The sequence below is a fragment of the Diuraphis noxia genome, unplaced genomic scaffold, assembly GCF_037042655.1.
Source record: "Diuraphis noxia isolate RWA-SAM2 unplaced genomic scaffold, SU_Dnox_SAM2 contig0003, whole genome shotgun sequence".
NCBI lineage: Eukaryota > Metazoa > Arthropoda > Insecta > Hemiptera > Aphididae > Diuraphis > Diuraphis noxia.
Window position 1 is genome coordinate 25,644,478 of NW_028301713.1, and position 14,026 is coordinate 25,658,503.

At 44.6% G+C, this 14,026-nt stretch overlaps 2 protein-coding genes across 2 annotated transcripts; both read right to left on the reverse strand.

Annotated features, from left to right (window-relative positions):
* Nucleotides 1-596: 596 nt before the first annotated feature.
* LOC149057135 (uncharacterized) lies at nt 597-5,789 on the reverse strand. Its single transcript, XM_089223299.1, has one exon. It carries the CDS (start codon nt 5,787-5,789, stop codon nt 597-599), a length of 5,193 nt encoding a protein of 1,730 aa, XP_089079425.1.
* A 1,452-nt stretch (nt 5,790-7,241) lies between these two features.
* On the reverse strand, nt 7,242-14,026 carry LOC149057136 (uncharacterized). The gene is made up of 3 exons (XM_089223300.1): nt 9,645-14,026; nt 7,685-7,967; nt 7,242-7,385 (listed from the first exon to the last, which is right to left on the reverse strand). The coding sequence occupies exons 1-3, from the start codon at nt 14,024-14,026 to the stop codon at nt 7,242-7,244; spliced, it is 4,809 nt and encodes a 1,602-aa protein (XP_089079426.1).

Below are 14,026 nucleotides of genomic sequence, written 5' to 3' on the forward strand. Positions count from 1 at the left end.
GCACCACAATACAACACAGCACGCACCGGTCGCGAGAGGCGAGACGAGAAGTTTCTCGTAGACTGACTGGTGCGTATATTATTACGCGCCGCGACCGTCCAAGCTGCGATTACGACGACGATAGTTGATAAAGATCGTCAAAACCTGTAGTAATCTGGCTGGACTCTGGACTCTGTATTGCCGTCGGTGCAAATCGTCGGGCACGAAATTGCGGCTCAAACATCCTCCCCCCCATGGGAGGCTCAGGCTCCCATAGAAATCGAACGGATTGGATTGAATGGGCTGCAGCGACGTCTTGAGATGATGCATGACCGGAGTGATACTAATTATCATTTCATTTTACAAAAGGAAAAGGAACATGTTGAATATAAAATTACAAATAATACACAATAATCGAATGAAGATACATAAATGTTAAAACCAATGACACATATGGTGCCCACACATTAGATATGAAGTCAGAGTAGCTAGTGATTGAATAATTGATAAGTGGTAGTTTATTTGAGAATATATAAAAATTAGAACTGGAAGCTATGTTTTGGGGATAAGCATTCAATCAACGATCAATTTTGTGAGGTTGTTAAGAATTCGAAACGCTAGTGGGTGGGTAATACCACTACTTTAGCCACCGGTCGAGTGATATGGCCGTTGCACGTCAACACCCGTACGACACGTACAACACCGTCGTTGCCAGGTAACAGTTCAAGGATACGTCCGAGACGCCATTCCAGTGGTGGAGATTGGTTATCGATTATAACTACCATGTCGTTGACCTTGACGTTGGGTGCTTCAGTAGTCCATTTCGATCTCCCTTGAAGCGACGTCAGATATTCCGTTGACCAACGTCGCCAGAATGCCTGATGGCATTGGTCAAGAAGCTTCCAACGTTGAGTTAAACTGACGCGTGACTCAAACGATACTCGGGGAGGTACAGCCAACAACGGTTGCCCGATTAGGAAATGTCCAGGAGACAAATATTCAAGGTCAGCGGGGTCCGTGGTTAATGGGGTCAATGGTCTCGAATTGAGTACTGCCTCAACACGCGTAAGTAAGGTAGTGAATTCCTCGTACGTGAGTACATGGGTACCCATGGTACGGATCAACAATCGTTTCGTTGACCGGACCGCTGCCTCCCATAGGCCACCGAAATGCGGTGCACTTGGGGGGTTAAAATGCCATTGACACGATGTGCGCGCTTGAGAAATGGTGCGTTGACCGTCTGGACTGTTGATCAGTAACTGAAGTTGCTTGTCCGCGCCAACAAAGTTCGTGCCGCAGTCCGAAAATATTTCTGACGGTAAGCCTCGTCGCGCAACAAACCGGTCAAAGGCGGCAAGGAATGCTTCAGTGGACAGCCCTGTAACCACTTCTAAATGGACAGCTTTAACCGACAAACATACAAAGACGGCGATCCACACTTTATATACTCGAGATTTTCGAAGTTGCACTTCACGCATTTGAAGTGGGCCGGCATAATCAACCCCTACCCTCGCGAACGGCCTACTTTGCTGAACTCGTGCGGCTGGCAAATCTGCCATTATAGGTTGCGGCGGTTTCGCATCAAAACGCACGCAGACCGGACATGCGCGTGTGACGGTGTGTAACACAGATTTGATTGACACAATCCAGAAATCACGCGATATAAGGGCCGTCATTATTCGCGGACCAGCATGACACGTAATTTTATGCCATCGGCGGCATATTAACAACGACAAATGCGATTGTTTCGCTAATAACATGGGGTGTTTACTACCATAATTTAAATGTGAATGGCGCAATCGCCCACCAACGCGAATCACCCCAGATGGGTCTAGGAACGGACGTAGTCGTGATAGGTGTTTCGATGACACACGTGCTGACGTCAATAGTTCGTGTGCTAAAGTTTTATAGAAACATCGTTGAGACATGATGACCAGCTTGCTGATGGAGTCATCGAGTTCGGTGCGCTGTAGTGCCCCAATGGCAGGCCGAGGGTGTTTCTTACATGCTTGAAGAAAACGATAAATGTAGGCAACTACGCGGACCAGCCGGTCATATGATGAGAAACTGTCATACCATTCTGATGGCTGTTCAGTGCTGAGCACTAGAGCTACAGGCCGCGTCTCAGGTAGTTCGGGTATCGGGATCGACGGTACAGTCACGTCCCAGCTCGCCGCGTCATCGTGGAGGAACCGAGGACCTTGCCAATATAGCGATAGACTAGATAACACCGAAGGTAAGACGCCGCGCGAGGCACAATCTGCGGGGTTTTCTTCCGACTTTATGTGGAGCCATCGACAGTCAGGCATTAGAGTAATGATTTGATGGACGCGATTGGAAACGTATACCTTAAATGACGTATGTGGATTTTTCAACCAAGACAATACGATGGCTGAATCACTCCATGCGTACAAATCGACGATGTTTAAATACGATTTAAGGGTTGCCCGTATTCGACTCATCCATCGAGATAGCAATAACGCGGCGTTCAGCTCCAACCGCGGAATCGACAAGGGTTTTATCGGCGCCAGCTTCGTTTTTGTCCCGACGAGAAAAATGTTGCTAGAATCAGAATCATGGTCTAACATCTTTATGTATAAAACTGCAGCGTAACCGTGCTGTGAGGCATCGCAAAATCCCAATAGTTGACACGGCGATCCACGACGGGAATTGAAATGACGAGGTACCTTCAGGTCGTTAAGGGATGGCAGGTCTGATACAAACGATTCCCAATCCCGCGAGATGTCATCCGGAAGGGGGTCATCCCATGATGCCTTCGCCGACCATGTGCGCTGCATAATGCATTTCCCGTGAAAGATTGCGGGTGCAAACAGTCCTAAAGGATCGTAAATCCTCGCGATCATGGACAGCAATCCTCTTTTCGTGCAAATGATCGGCAACAAATTAGGACGAAGGGCACACGAAAACGAATCGTTGGTCGGATGCCATTGAAGGCCGAGTACTTTTATACCGCTGTCATCTGCGGCGTCAAACGAATGTGGATAATTTACACAATGGTCGGCAGGCACGGCGGTTAACACGTCGGGTTCGTTACTGGACCATTTTTTTAATTCTAGCCCCGCACGATTCAGAATTGAAATTAGGCTGGATTGGAATTTTAAAACATCGGTAATGGAATCAGCGCCAGCACACACATCATCGACGTATGTCTGGTTTAGCAACGCGTCACGAACGTCGTCATAATCAGTGCAATCATTAACGGCGATTGCCTTAAGGACGCGAAGTGCTAGAAATGGGGCACAGTTTGTCCCGTATGTCACTGTATCAAGTTCATACTCAACGAGTTTTTCGAACGGAGACGACCGCCAAAACACGTGCTGGAGTGTACGGTACTCCGGTAGGACCAATATTTGGCGGTACATTTTACATATATCTGCCGTAAAAACTATCTTTGGTACACGAAAACGGGTCAGTACATCGACGATGTCTTGTTGTAATTTGGGGCCCTGCAATAGACATTCGTTTAATGACAAACTTCGAGATCCCTTCGCAGACGCGTCAAATACGACGCGGATCTTGTTGTCGCCATCTGCAGGTCGATATACGGCGTGGTGCGGTATGAAGTATGTCCCGGGTGTTTTTGCCACCGACATATGACCTAGTGATAAGTATTCGGACATGAAATTGGAATATAACTCTCGTAGTTTGGAGTCCTTCGACAGTCGTTTCTCGAGATTTTCAAAGCGTTTGATCGCGTGTTCACGGGAACCTGGAAAACTTAGCGAAGACAAGGCTGTGCGCGTCGGTAATGGCACGGCGAATCGTCCAGACGGCAGTCGCTTGTGTTCCGCTACAAATACTTCTTCACAACGGCCATCATCCGTGAACGAAGGCGGCGGCATCGCGGGTTCCTCAGCACGCCAAAAATTCTCGATTAAATCTTGAATTGAGACGGTTAATGACACAGGGAGCGATGCGTGACACTCGACATAAGTTTGGAGCACCGGCCCGATCAGAATCCATCCGAAAATAGAGCTGAACGCTGTGGGCAGATCGGCAGCTACAATCACTTTCCGGCCGTCCATTATTTGCGCGAACAAGTCGGCACCCAATAACATGTCAACGGGAGAAGCAATATTAAACGTCGGATCTGCAAGGGCCAGGTTCGCGAATCGATCCTTGACGCTGGTGTCTAGAGATCGACGTGGCATGTTGGACGTGATCGACGGCATTACCCACGCCTTTGTTTGCAATTGTGGCTCCGTAGCAAATCTTGGTTGGACGACACAATCGACCATACCTCGGACATCAGCAACTGTTGCACCGGATAGGCCAGTGATCGGTGCTGTCCAGTTTGTCAGCCGTAGTCCTAAACGAGTAACACAGGACACAGTTATGGCACTTATTTGGGATGCTGAATCGACGATGGCACGGACCGTCTGCCAGGTGCCACAATGGTCACGAATATGAATGAGAGCGGTGCCCAATAGCACGGCTGATGAATCGTCCTTCCTGTATGTCGTTGATGCAGCACAGAAGGGCGCATCGTCGCTAGACGGAGCGCTCTCTGACTGGCGTCGTGTTGAAAACCCATGAAGCAGCGTATGGTGTTTCTTTGAACATGTTGCACAGCGAAGTTTTGAATGACACTTGTTGGCCCAATGATTGGTCGATAAACACGCGTAGCACACGCGGTTATCACGAGCCCATTTGTTGCGGTCCTCGACCGACAACGACGCGAATTTTCGACAATCAGTAATAGTATGCCTTTCACGGCAGTTCGGACAGGAGTCACTCTTGGAGCTCGATGGCTTCGAAACGACTAACGATGTAGTGGTTGGTTTGAACGGAACCTTCTTGACGAACGCGTTGCTATGTGATGTAGACTGTAGTCGATTATTGGGCCTTTTCTGATGATCTCCGGCAATCTCCAAAATCGCTACACGGGACTGTACAAAATTCAGCAAGTCAGTCACAGTCGGAAACTCCGGAGGGGCGGACGACTCGAATAATTTTCGTGTGGATGCCGGGAGACACCGAAAAGCCATGGAGAACACTATGAATGATCCGAGGTCCCTGATGTTCAATGCATTTAATAACGCAATATTCTCGGAAAAGAGCGATACAAAATTATTGAGATCGAACAACGTTTCTTGCGAAGACACCGGTGCGTTGAGTAACTTGTCGATCAATGCATGCGCGACTAATCGCGGGCGATGAAAACGCGACGATAACGTGGACCACGCGAGGTCGTAATTGTCATTGGACACGGTTATATTGCGTATGGCGTCCGCTGCAGCACCCTGCAAACATCCGATCAAATGTTGCATTTTATCGATTTTCGGTATGTCGGTCCTATCGCCAACAATCGCGGAGAACCGATCGCGGAACGTGGGCCAATAATTAAAATCACCATGGAACGACGGTAACGGGATTTCAGGTAGTCTAGATGTTGGTTTAACTGCTGCATCGCTGGCATGATTTTGTCCACCCAGGCCGCGCTTAGCAATCTTAATATTATCGTAATTGCCCTGCATGGCGACTGCCGTAATTGTATTGATAATAGAAAGCACTTCGGCTGGCAACTCGGCTGAATATTCGCTTTCGGCATTTATTTCCAATAAACTGTCTAACACATCATTGTCCGCCGCTTCGAATTGTGCCCATAAATCATCCAACGTCGCAGCCGCTATATGTAGTTCATCCATAAGACTAGGATCATTTTTCGCGCGTTTAGCGAGACTGTCAATTGATCGGATTTTTTTTACGGCGATAGTGCGCTTTGTGTCAGCTCTAGTGGCAAGACGTCTGACGCGTTTTATTTCTTTATCTTCTGCTGTCTCGACCATGTTGACTGTTGTCTGAATATGACGCGAAATCAACGGAGAAAATTGGCAACAATCGACCGAAGACAAGGAGACAATAACTAACGGGACAAATTATGTACCTATCACGATCCAGGTATAACCTATTGAAATGCGCGCTGTTATATATAATACACAAAAATAATAATAATAAACCCAGAGAATAATAATAAATATTAATTAGACAAACAATAATTTGAAATGACGAATGCGACACTAATGTCGACTTGAATAAATTATTTGAAATCGAAATTATAGTTAGCAGTAATCGCTGAATTGTGAATAACAGAAAGGGTCACTCGTTGATTGAATACTCGAAACCAGAACGCTAATTAAATAAATAAAGAAACCACGCTCTGCTACCAAATGTTGCGCCAGAATAGTTCATACGAATTATGTAGTCAACTACTCTGACTCGCATCACTAGTCTCGAGGTGGGTGACCAAAATACGAAACATAATATAACGCAAATGTATAGTATAATAATGTGAGTCTATTGGACAATATATGAATACCCATACAATACAATGATAAATGCGGGCGCCCAAAATTGGTAATAATATATAACACAAATAAATAATATTATAATAAATAATATGATCAATCGATCAATATGTAAACAAAACAATAATTAAAATACGATAATATAAATTGATAGTAGAAATGATAATGGAAATGATAATAGTCGATCACCCGGTAAGACGATGAAGTGGACTGGTCACTGGTATGGACTGCAGTGCTGCCTCCTGGAACCGTTTGACACGAATACTACGATGTTCCCACGACGGCGACGTGAAACGACGGGCCCTCCAAACTTCAACGGGGAATCCCGCGTTAACCACCCGACGCTCGTCCGCGTCAGCAAAACAACACGGCAACCCGCACCTGACAATCGAAACAATAGTTCGGTTGCGGTAGTGGGTTCCCCACAAACAATGTGGTACGGAACGGGCGTTCACGCCGCCAAAACCGACACACGACGTAATGACACACGACGGTGTCGTCAATTTGCACAATTAATGTGGTTACGCGAACACCGAACGGCCGCGCGATCAGCGCCGACACTTACGCCCGTCACAAGAGGGCCCAAAACAGTGGAGGTAACGGACAAGTCACCGACACAACGACAACGAACCCGTAATGGCGCAATCCACGACGATCGAAGACGCCAAAATCCGTCCGAACAGGACGACGCGTAGAACAGACCGGCGTAGGCACTCGTGCACCACAATACAACACAGCACGCACCGGTCGCGAGAGGCGAGACGAGAAGTTTCTCGTAGACTGACTGGTGCGTATATTATTACGCGCCGCGACCGTCCAAGCTGCGATTACGACGACGATAGTTGATAAAGATCGTCAAAACCTGTAGTAATCTGGCTGGACTCTGGACTCTGTATTGCCGTCGGTGCAAATCGTCGGGCACGAAATTGCGGCTCAAACAACCATAGCGTTTATATCATAATCTTTAGCTTTTTTTGAAAAATTTTTTTCGTCTTCCCAAGCACTAAATAGTTTTAACGTAGATTGTTTTAAAGTTGTTGTTCCCGAAGGATCTGGACCAAGTAGTTCTTCGAATTCCTAAAAATGTATCCAATATTTATCTTTTAAGTTTGTAAAAAATTTTGTCAACCCTCCAGAAAAATTTAATTTTTCTGTTGAATGCAGTCAAATACATACGAGAGATCTTATATTCAATATTATAGGTTATAGGTAATTTACCAAATATTATAGATTAAGGGACGTAAAATGTTTAGATTAGCTATACATTTTCAAGGGTACATAAATTGTCACATTTATTAATGGAGCTGTTACGTATTCTTATTCATAGTATATTAAATAACTCGAAGAGGGTGGGGTTTGTTTCAGAATTTACTAACGTCCAAAATGTCGGCTTGTCTCTTGTCCACGGGGTGCTTTGCATAATATTCCACATTAGCTAATGTCGGAATGACATTAGCAGAGTCTCGTAATAGTTGGATTGTGTTCTTCTTCGATTTTATGTGTTCTAAGCATTTAATGATGGACGTTGAATAGTTGTTTTTTCCAGCATGTCCCCAGGTCCCTGTAGATACATACAATTCACACGCTGATGTTCTTCTGGATCGCTTACGTAAAATATAAGTACATATTCCAGCCAATCCAGCTGCCCCTAACGCGACACTGATTAATATAGATTTAGATAACATATTGATGTTAAATTAAATTAGATTGCAAAAATTCACAGTTTTGAGCTATTATATACGTTTGAAAGAAAATTGTTTATACGTTTAACAAAACTAAATAATTATTGGTCTTTTCCATAAGTTAATAAATAAACAGTTTAGTATTGTGTCGTCATGGATAAAAATATATAATAATAATCACAATTTTTGTTATTATTTTTACCAAGGACAATTGAAAACTAGTCAATTGATTCCGATAAGACTACATGCATAATGTGGTAACTTTTGTTCGACTTAAATTATAGGATATTATTGATATCTCATTTGCTGGCCAATAATTTTTTTTTGAAATTTAACGTTAATATTTTTGCTTTTTCATTCATTCATCACCTCTAAAACATTTATTTTGGGTATATTGACGCAATATAGGTAACACGTTTGAGTACATACATTCATCGACATTCCCTGTAAAATAGAAACGACGAACTATCTATAAATGTGTCAACGTTTTAAAAAAAATCATCCGAATAACAATTAACAGTAAAAATAAGGGTAAATTTTACATTGAGTGTAAATACATCGGTGCATTTTTATCGTAATATGTCATGCGACTACTTATTCCATTTGACATAGAAAATATTAATTAATCAATTTAATTATTATAATATTTGAGTGGTGTAAAAAATCTATAAAAATATTTGAAAACGCATTAATCGTACACAACATCTTGCCAATTATGCTTAGTGTCTACTAAAAAATTTAGTTAATACAAACATTGTACAAATGTTTCAGAAGTGATGAATGAATGAAAAAGCAAAAATATTAACGTGAAATTTCAAAAAAAAAATTAAAGGCCACCAAACGAGATATCAATAATATCCTATAATTTAAGTCGAACAAAAGTTATATATTTTTATCCATGACGACACAATACTAAACTGTTTATTTATTAACTTATGAAAAAGACCAATGATTATTTAGTTTTGTTAAACGTATAAACAATTTTCTTACAAACGTATATAATAGCTCAAAACTGTGAATTTTTGCAATCTAATTTAATTTATTAACAACAATATGTTATCTAAATCTATAATAATCAGTGTCGCGTTAGGGACAGTTGGATTGGCTGGAATATGTACTTATATTTTACGTAAGCGATCCAGAAGAACATCAGCGTGTGAATTGTATGTATCTACAGGGACCTGGGGACATGCTGGAAAAAACAACTATTCAACGTCCATCAATAAATGCTTAGAACACATCAAGTCGAAGAATAACACAATCCAACTATTACGAGACTCTGCTAATCTCATTCCGACATTAGCTAATGTGGAATATTATGCAAAGCACCCCGTGGACAAGAGACAAGCCGACATATTGGACGTTAGTAAATTCTGAAACAAACCCCACCCTCTTCGAGTTATTTAATATACTATGAATAAGAATACGTAACAGCTCCATTAATAAATGTGACAATTTATGTACCCTTGAAAATGTATAGCTAATCTAAACATTTTAGGTCCCTTAATCTATAATATTTGGTAAATTACCTATAACCTATAATATTGAATATAAGATCTCTCGTATGTATTTGACTGCATTCAACAGAAAAAATAAAATTTTTCTGGAGGGTTGACAAAATTTTTTACAAACGTAAAAGATAAATATTGGATACATTTTTGACACTTTATATACTCGAGATTTTCGAAGTTGCACTTCACGCATTTGAAGTGGGCCGGCATAATCAACCCCTACCCTCGCGAACGGCCTACTTTGCTGAACTCGTGCGGCTGGCAAATCTGCCATTATAGGTTGCGGCGGTTTCGCATCAAAACGCACGCAGACCGGACATGCGCGTGTGACGGTGTGTAACACAGATTTGATTGACACAATCCAGAAATCACGCGATATAAGGGCCGTCATTATTCGCGGACCAGCATGACACGTAATTTTATGCCATCGGCGGCATATTAACAACGACAAATGCGATTGTTTCGCTAATAACATGGGGTGTTTACTACCATAATTTAAATGTGAATGGCGCAATCGCCCACCAACGCGAATCACCCCAGATGGGTCTAGGAACGGACGTAGTCGTGATAGGTGTTTCGATGACACACGTGCTGACGTCAATAGTTCGTGTGCTAAAGTTTTATAGAAACATCGTTGAGACATGATGACCAGCTTGCTGATGGAGTCATCGAGTTCGGTGCGCTGTAGTGCCCCAATGGCAGGCCGAGGGTGTTTCTTACATGCTTGAAGAAAACGATAAATGTAGGCAACTACGCGGACCAGCCGGTCATATGATGAGAAACTGTCATACCATTCTGATGGCTGTTCAGTGCTGAGCACTAGAGCTACAGGCCGCGTCTCAGGTAGTTCGGGTATCGGGATCGACGGTACAGTCACGTCCCAGCTCGCCGCGTCATCGTGGAGGAACCGAGGACCTTGCCAATATAGCGATAGACTAGATAACACCGAAGGTAAGACGCCGCGCGAGGCACAATCTGCGGGGTTTTCTTCCGACTTTATGTGGAGCCATCGACAGTCAGGCATTAGAGTAATGATTTGATGGACGCGATTGGAAACGTATACCTTAAATGACGTATGTGGATTTTTCAACCAAGACAATACGATGGCTGAATCACTCCATGCGTACAAATCGACGATGTTTAAATACGATTTAAGGGTTGCCCGTATTCGACTCATCCATCGAGATAGCAATAACGCGGCGTTCAGCTCCAACCGCGGAATCGACAAGGGTTTTATCGGCGCCAGCTTCGTTTTTGTCCCGACGAGAAAAATGTTGCTAGAATCAGAATCATGGTCTAACATCTTTATGTATAAAACTGCAGCGTAACCGTGCTGTGAGGCATCGCAAAATCCCAATAGTTGACACGGCGATCCACGACGGGAATTGAAATGACGAGGTACCTTCAGGTCGTTAAGGGATGGCAGGTCTGATACAAACGATTCCCAATCCCGCGAGATGTCATCCGGAAGGGGGTCATCCCATGATGCCTTCGCCGACCATGTGCGCTGCATAATGCATTTCCCGTGAAAGATTGCGGGTGCAAACAGTCCTAAAGGATCGTAAATCCTCGCGATCATGGACAGCAATCCTCTTTTCGTGCAAATGATCGGCAACAAATTAGGACGAAGGGCACACGAAAACGAATCGTTGGTCGGATGCCATTGAAGGCCGAGTACTTTTATACCGCTGTCATCTGCGGCGTCAAACGAATGTGGATAATTTACACAATGGTCGGCAGGCACGGCGGTTAACACGTCGGGTTCGTTACTGGACCATTTTTTTAATTCTAGCCCCGCACGATTCAGAATTGAAATTAGGCTGGATTGGAATTTTAAAACATCGGTAATGGAATCAGCGCCAGCACACACATCATCGACGTATGTCTGGTTTAGCAACGCGTCACGAACGTCGTCATAATCAGTGCAATCATTAACGGCGATTGCCTTAAGGACGCGAAGTGCTAGAAATGGGGCACAGTTTGTCCCGTATGTCACTGTATCAAGTTCATACTCAACGAGTTTTTCGAACGGAGACGACCGCCAAAACACGTGCTGGAGTGTACGGTACTCCGGTAGGACCAATATTTGGCGGTACATTTTACATATATCTGCCGTAAAAACTATCTTTGGTACACGAAAACGGGTCAGTACATCGACGATGTCTTGTTGTAATTTGGGGCCCTGCAATAGACATTCGTTTAATGACAAACTTCGAGATCCCTTCGCAGACGCGTCAAATACGACGCGGATCTTGTTGTCGCCATCTGCAGGTCGATATACGGCGTGGTGCGGTATGAAGTATGTCCCGGGTGTTTTTGCCACCGACATATGACCTAGTGATAAGTATTCGGACATGAAATTGGAATATAACTCTCGTAGTTTGGAGTCCTTCGACAGTCGTTTCTCGAGATTTTCAAAGCGTTTGATCGCGTGTTCACGGGAACCTGGAAAACTTAGCGAAGACAAGGCTGTGCGCGTCGGTAATGGCACGGCGAATCGTCCAGACGGCAGTCGCTTGTGTTCCGCTACAAATACTTCTTCACAACGGCCATCATCCGTGAACGAAGGCGGCGGCATCGCGGGTTCCTCAGCACGCCAAAAATTCTCGATTAAATCTTGAATTGAGACGGTTAATGACACAGGGAGCGATGCGTGACACTCGACATAAGTTTGGAGCACCGGCCCGATCAGAATCCATCCGAAAATAGAGCTGAACGCTGTGGGCAGATCGGCAGCTACAATCACTTTCCGGCCGTCCATTATTTGCGCGAACAAGTCGGCACCCAATAACATGTCAACGGGAGAAGCAATATTAAACGTCGGATCTGCAAGGGCCAGGTTCGCGAATCGATCCTTGACGCTGGTGTCTAGAGATCGACGTGGCATGTTGGACGTGATCGACGGCATTACCCACGCCTTTGTTTGCAATTGTGGCTCCGTAGCAAATCTTGGTTGGACGACACAATCGACCATACCTCGGACATCAGCAACTGTTGCACCGGATAGGCCAGTGATCGGTGCTGTCCAGTTTGTCAGCCGTAGTCCTAAACGAGTAACACAGGACACAGTTATGGCACTTATTTGGGATGCTGAATCGACGATGGCACGGACCGTCTGCCAGGTGCCACAATGGTCACGAATATGAATGAGAGCGGTGCCCAATAGCACGGCTGATGAATCGTCCTTCCTGTATGTCGTTGATGCAGCACAGAAGGGCGCATCGTCGCTAGACGGAGCGCTCTCTGACTGGCGTCGTGTTGAAAACCCATGAAGCAGCGTATGGTGTTTCTTTGAACATGTTGCACAGCGAAGTTTTGAATGACACTTGTTGGCCCAATGATTGGTCGATAAACACGCGTAGCACACGCGGTTATCACGAGCCCATTTGTTGCGGTCCTCGACCGACAACGACGCGAATTTTCGACAATCAGTAATAGTATGCCTTTCACGGCAGTTCGGACAGGAGTCACTCTTGGAGCTCGATGGCTTCGAAACGACTAACGATGTAGTGGTTGGTTTGAACGGAACCTTCTTGACGAACGCGTTGCTATGTGATGTAGACTGTAGTCGATTATTGGGCCTTTTCTGATGATCTCCGGCAATCTCCAAAATCGCTACACGGGACTGTACAAAATTCAGCAAGTCAGTCACAGTCGGAAACTCCGGAGGGGCGGACGACTCGAATAATTTTCGTGTGGATGCCGGGAGACACCGAAAAGCCATGGAGAACACTATGAATGATCCGAGGTCCCTGATGTTCAATGCATTTAATAACGCAATATTCTCGGAAAAGAGCGATACAAAATTATTGAGATCGAACAACGTTTCTTGCGAAGACACCGGTGCGTTGAGTAACTTGTCGATCAATGCATGCGCGACTAATCGCGGGCGATGAAAACGCGACGATAACGTGGACCACGCGAGGTCGTAATTGTCATTGGACACGGTTATATTGCGTATGGCGTCCGCTGCAGCACCCTGCAAACATCCGATCAAATGTTGCATTTTATCGATTTTCGGTATGTCGGTCCTATCGCCAACAAGCGCGGAGAACCGATCGCGGAACGTGGGCCAATAATTAAAATCACCATGGAACGACGGTAACGGGATTTCAGGTAGTCTAGATGTTGGTTTAACTGCTGCATCGCTGGCATGATTTTGTCCACCCAGGCCGCGCTTAGCAATCTTAATATTATCGTAATTGCCCTGCATGGCGACTGCCGTAATTGTATTGATAATAGAAAGCACTTCGGCTGGCAACTCGGCTGAATATTCGCTTTCGGCATTTATTTCCAATAAACTGTCTAACACATCATTGTCCGCCGCTTCGAATTGTGCCCATAAATCATCCAACGTCGCAGCCGCTATATGTAGTTCATCCATAAGACTAGGATCATTTTTCGCGCGTTTAGCGAGACTGTCAATTGATCGGATTTTTTTTACGGCGATAGTGCGCTTTGTGTCAGCTCTAGTGGCAAGACGTCTGACGCGTTTTATTTCTTTATCTTCTGCTGTCTCGACCAT

What these genes read in the sequence shown, in the direction of transcription:
- LOC149057135 (XM_089223299.1), bottom strand. Translation starts at nt 5,789, where the DNA reads ATGGTCGAGACAGCAGAAGATAAAGAAATAAAACGCGTCAGACGTCTT.
- LOC149057136 (XM_089223300.1), bottom strand. Translation starts at nt 14,026, where the DNA reads ATGGTCGAGACAGCAGAAGATAAAGAAATAAAACGCGTCAGACGTCTT. An exon ending in GTATATAAAGTGTCAAAAAT is followed by an intron (nt 7,968 to 9,644) that starts GTATCCAATATT and finishes TATATTAATCAG; the next exon opens with TGTCGCGTTAGGGGCAGCTG. An exon ending in GACAAGCCGACATTTTGGAC is followed by an intron (nt 7,386 to 7,684) that starts GTTAGTAAATTC and finishes ATACATTTTTAG; the next exon opens with GAATTCGAAGAACTACTTGG.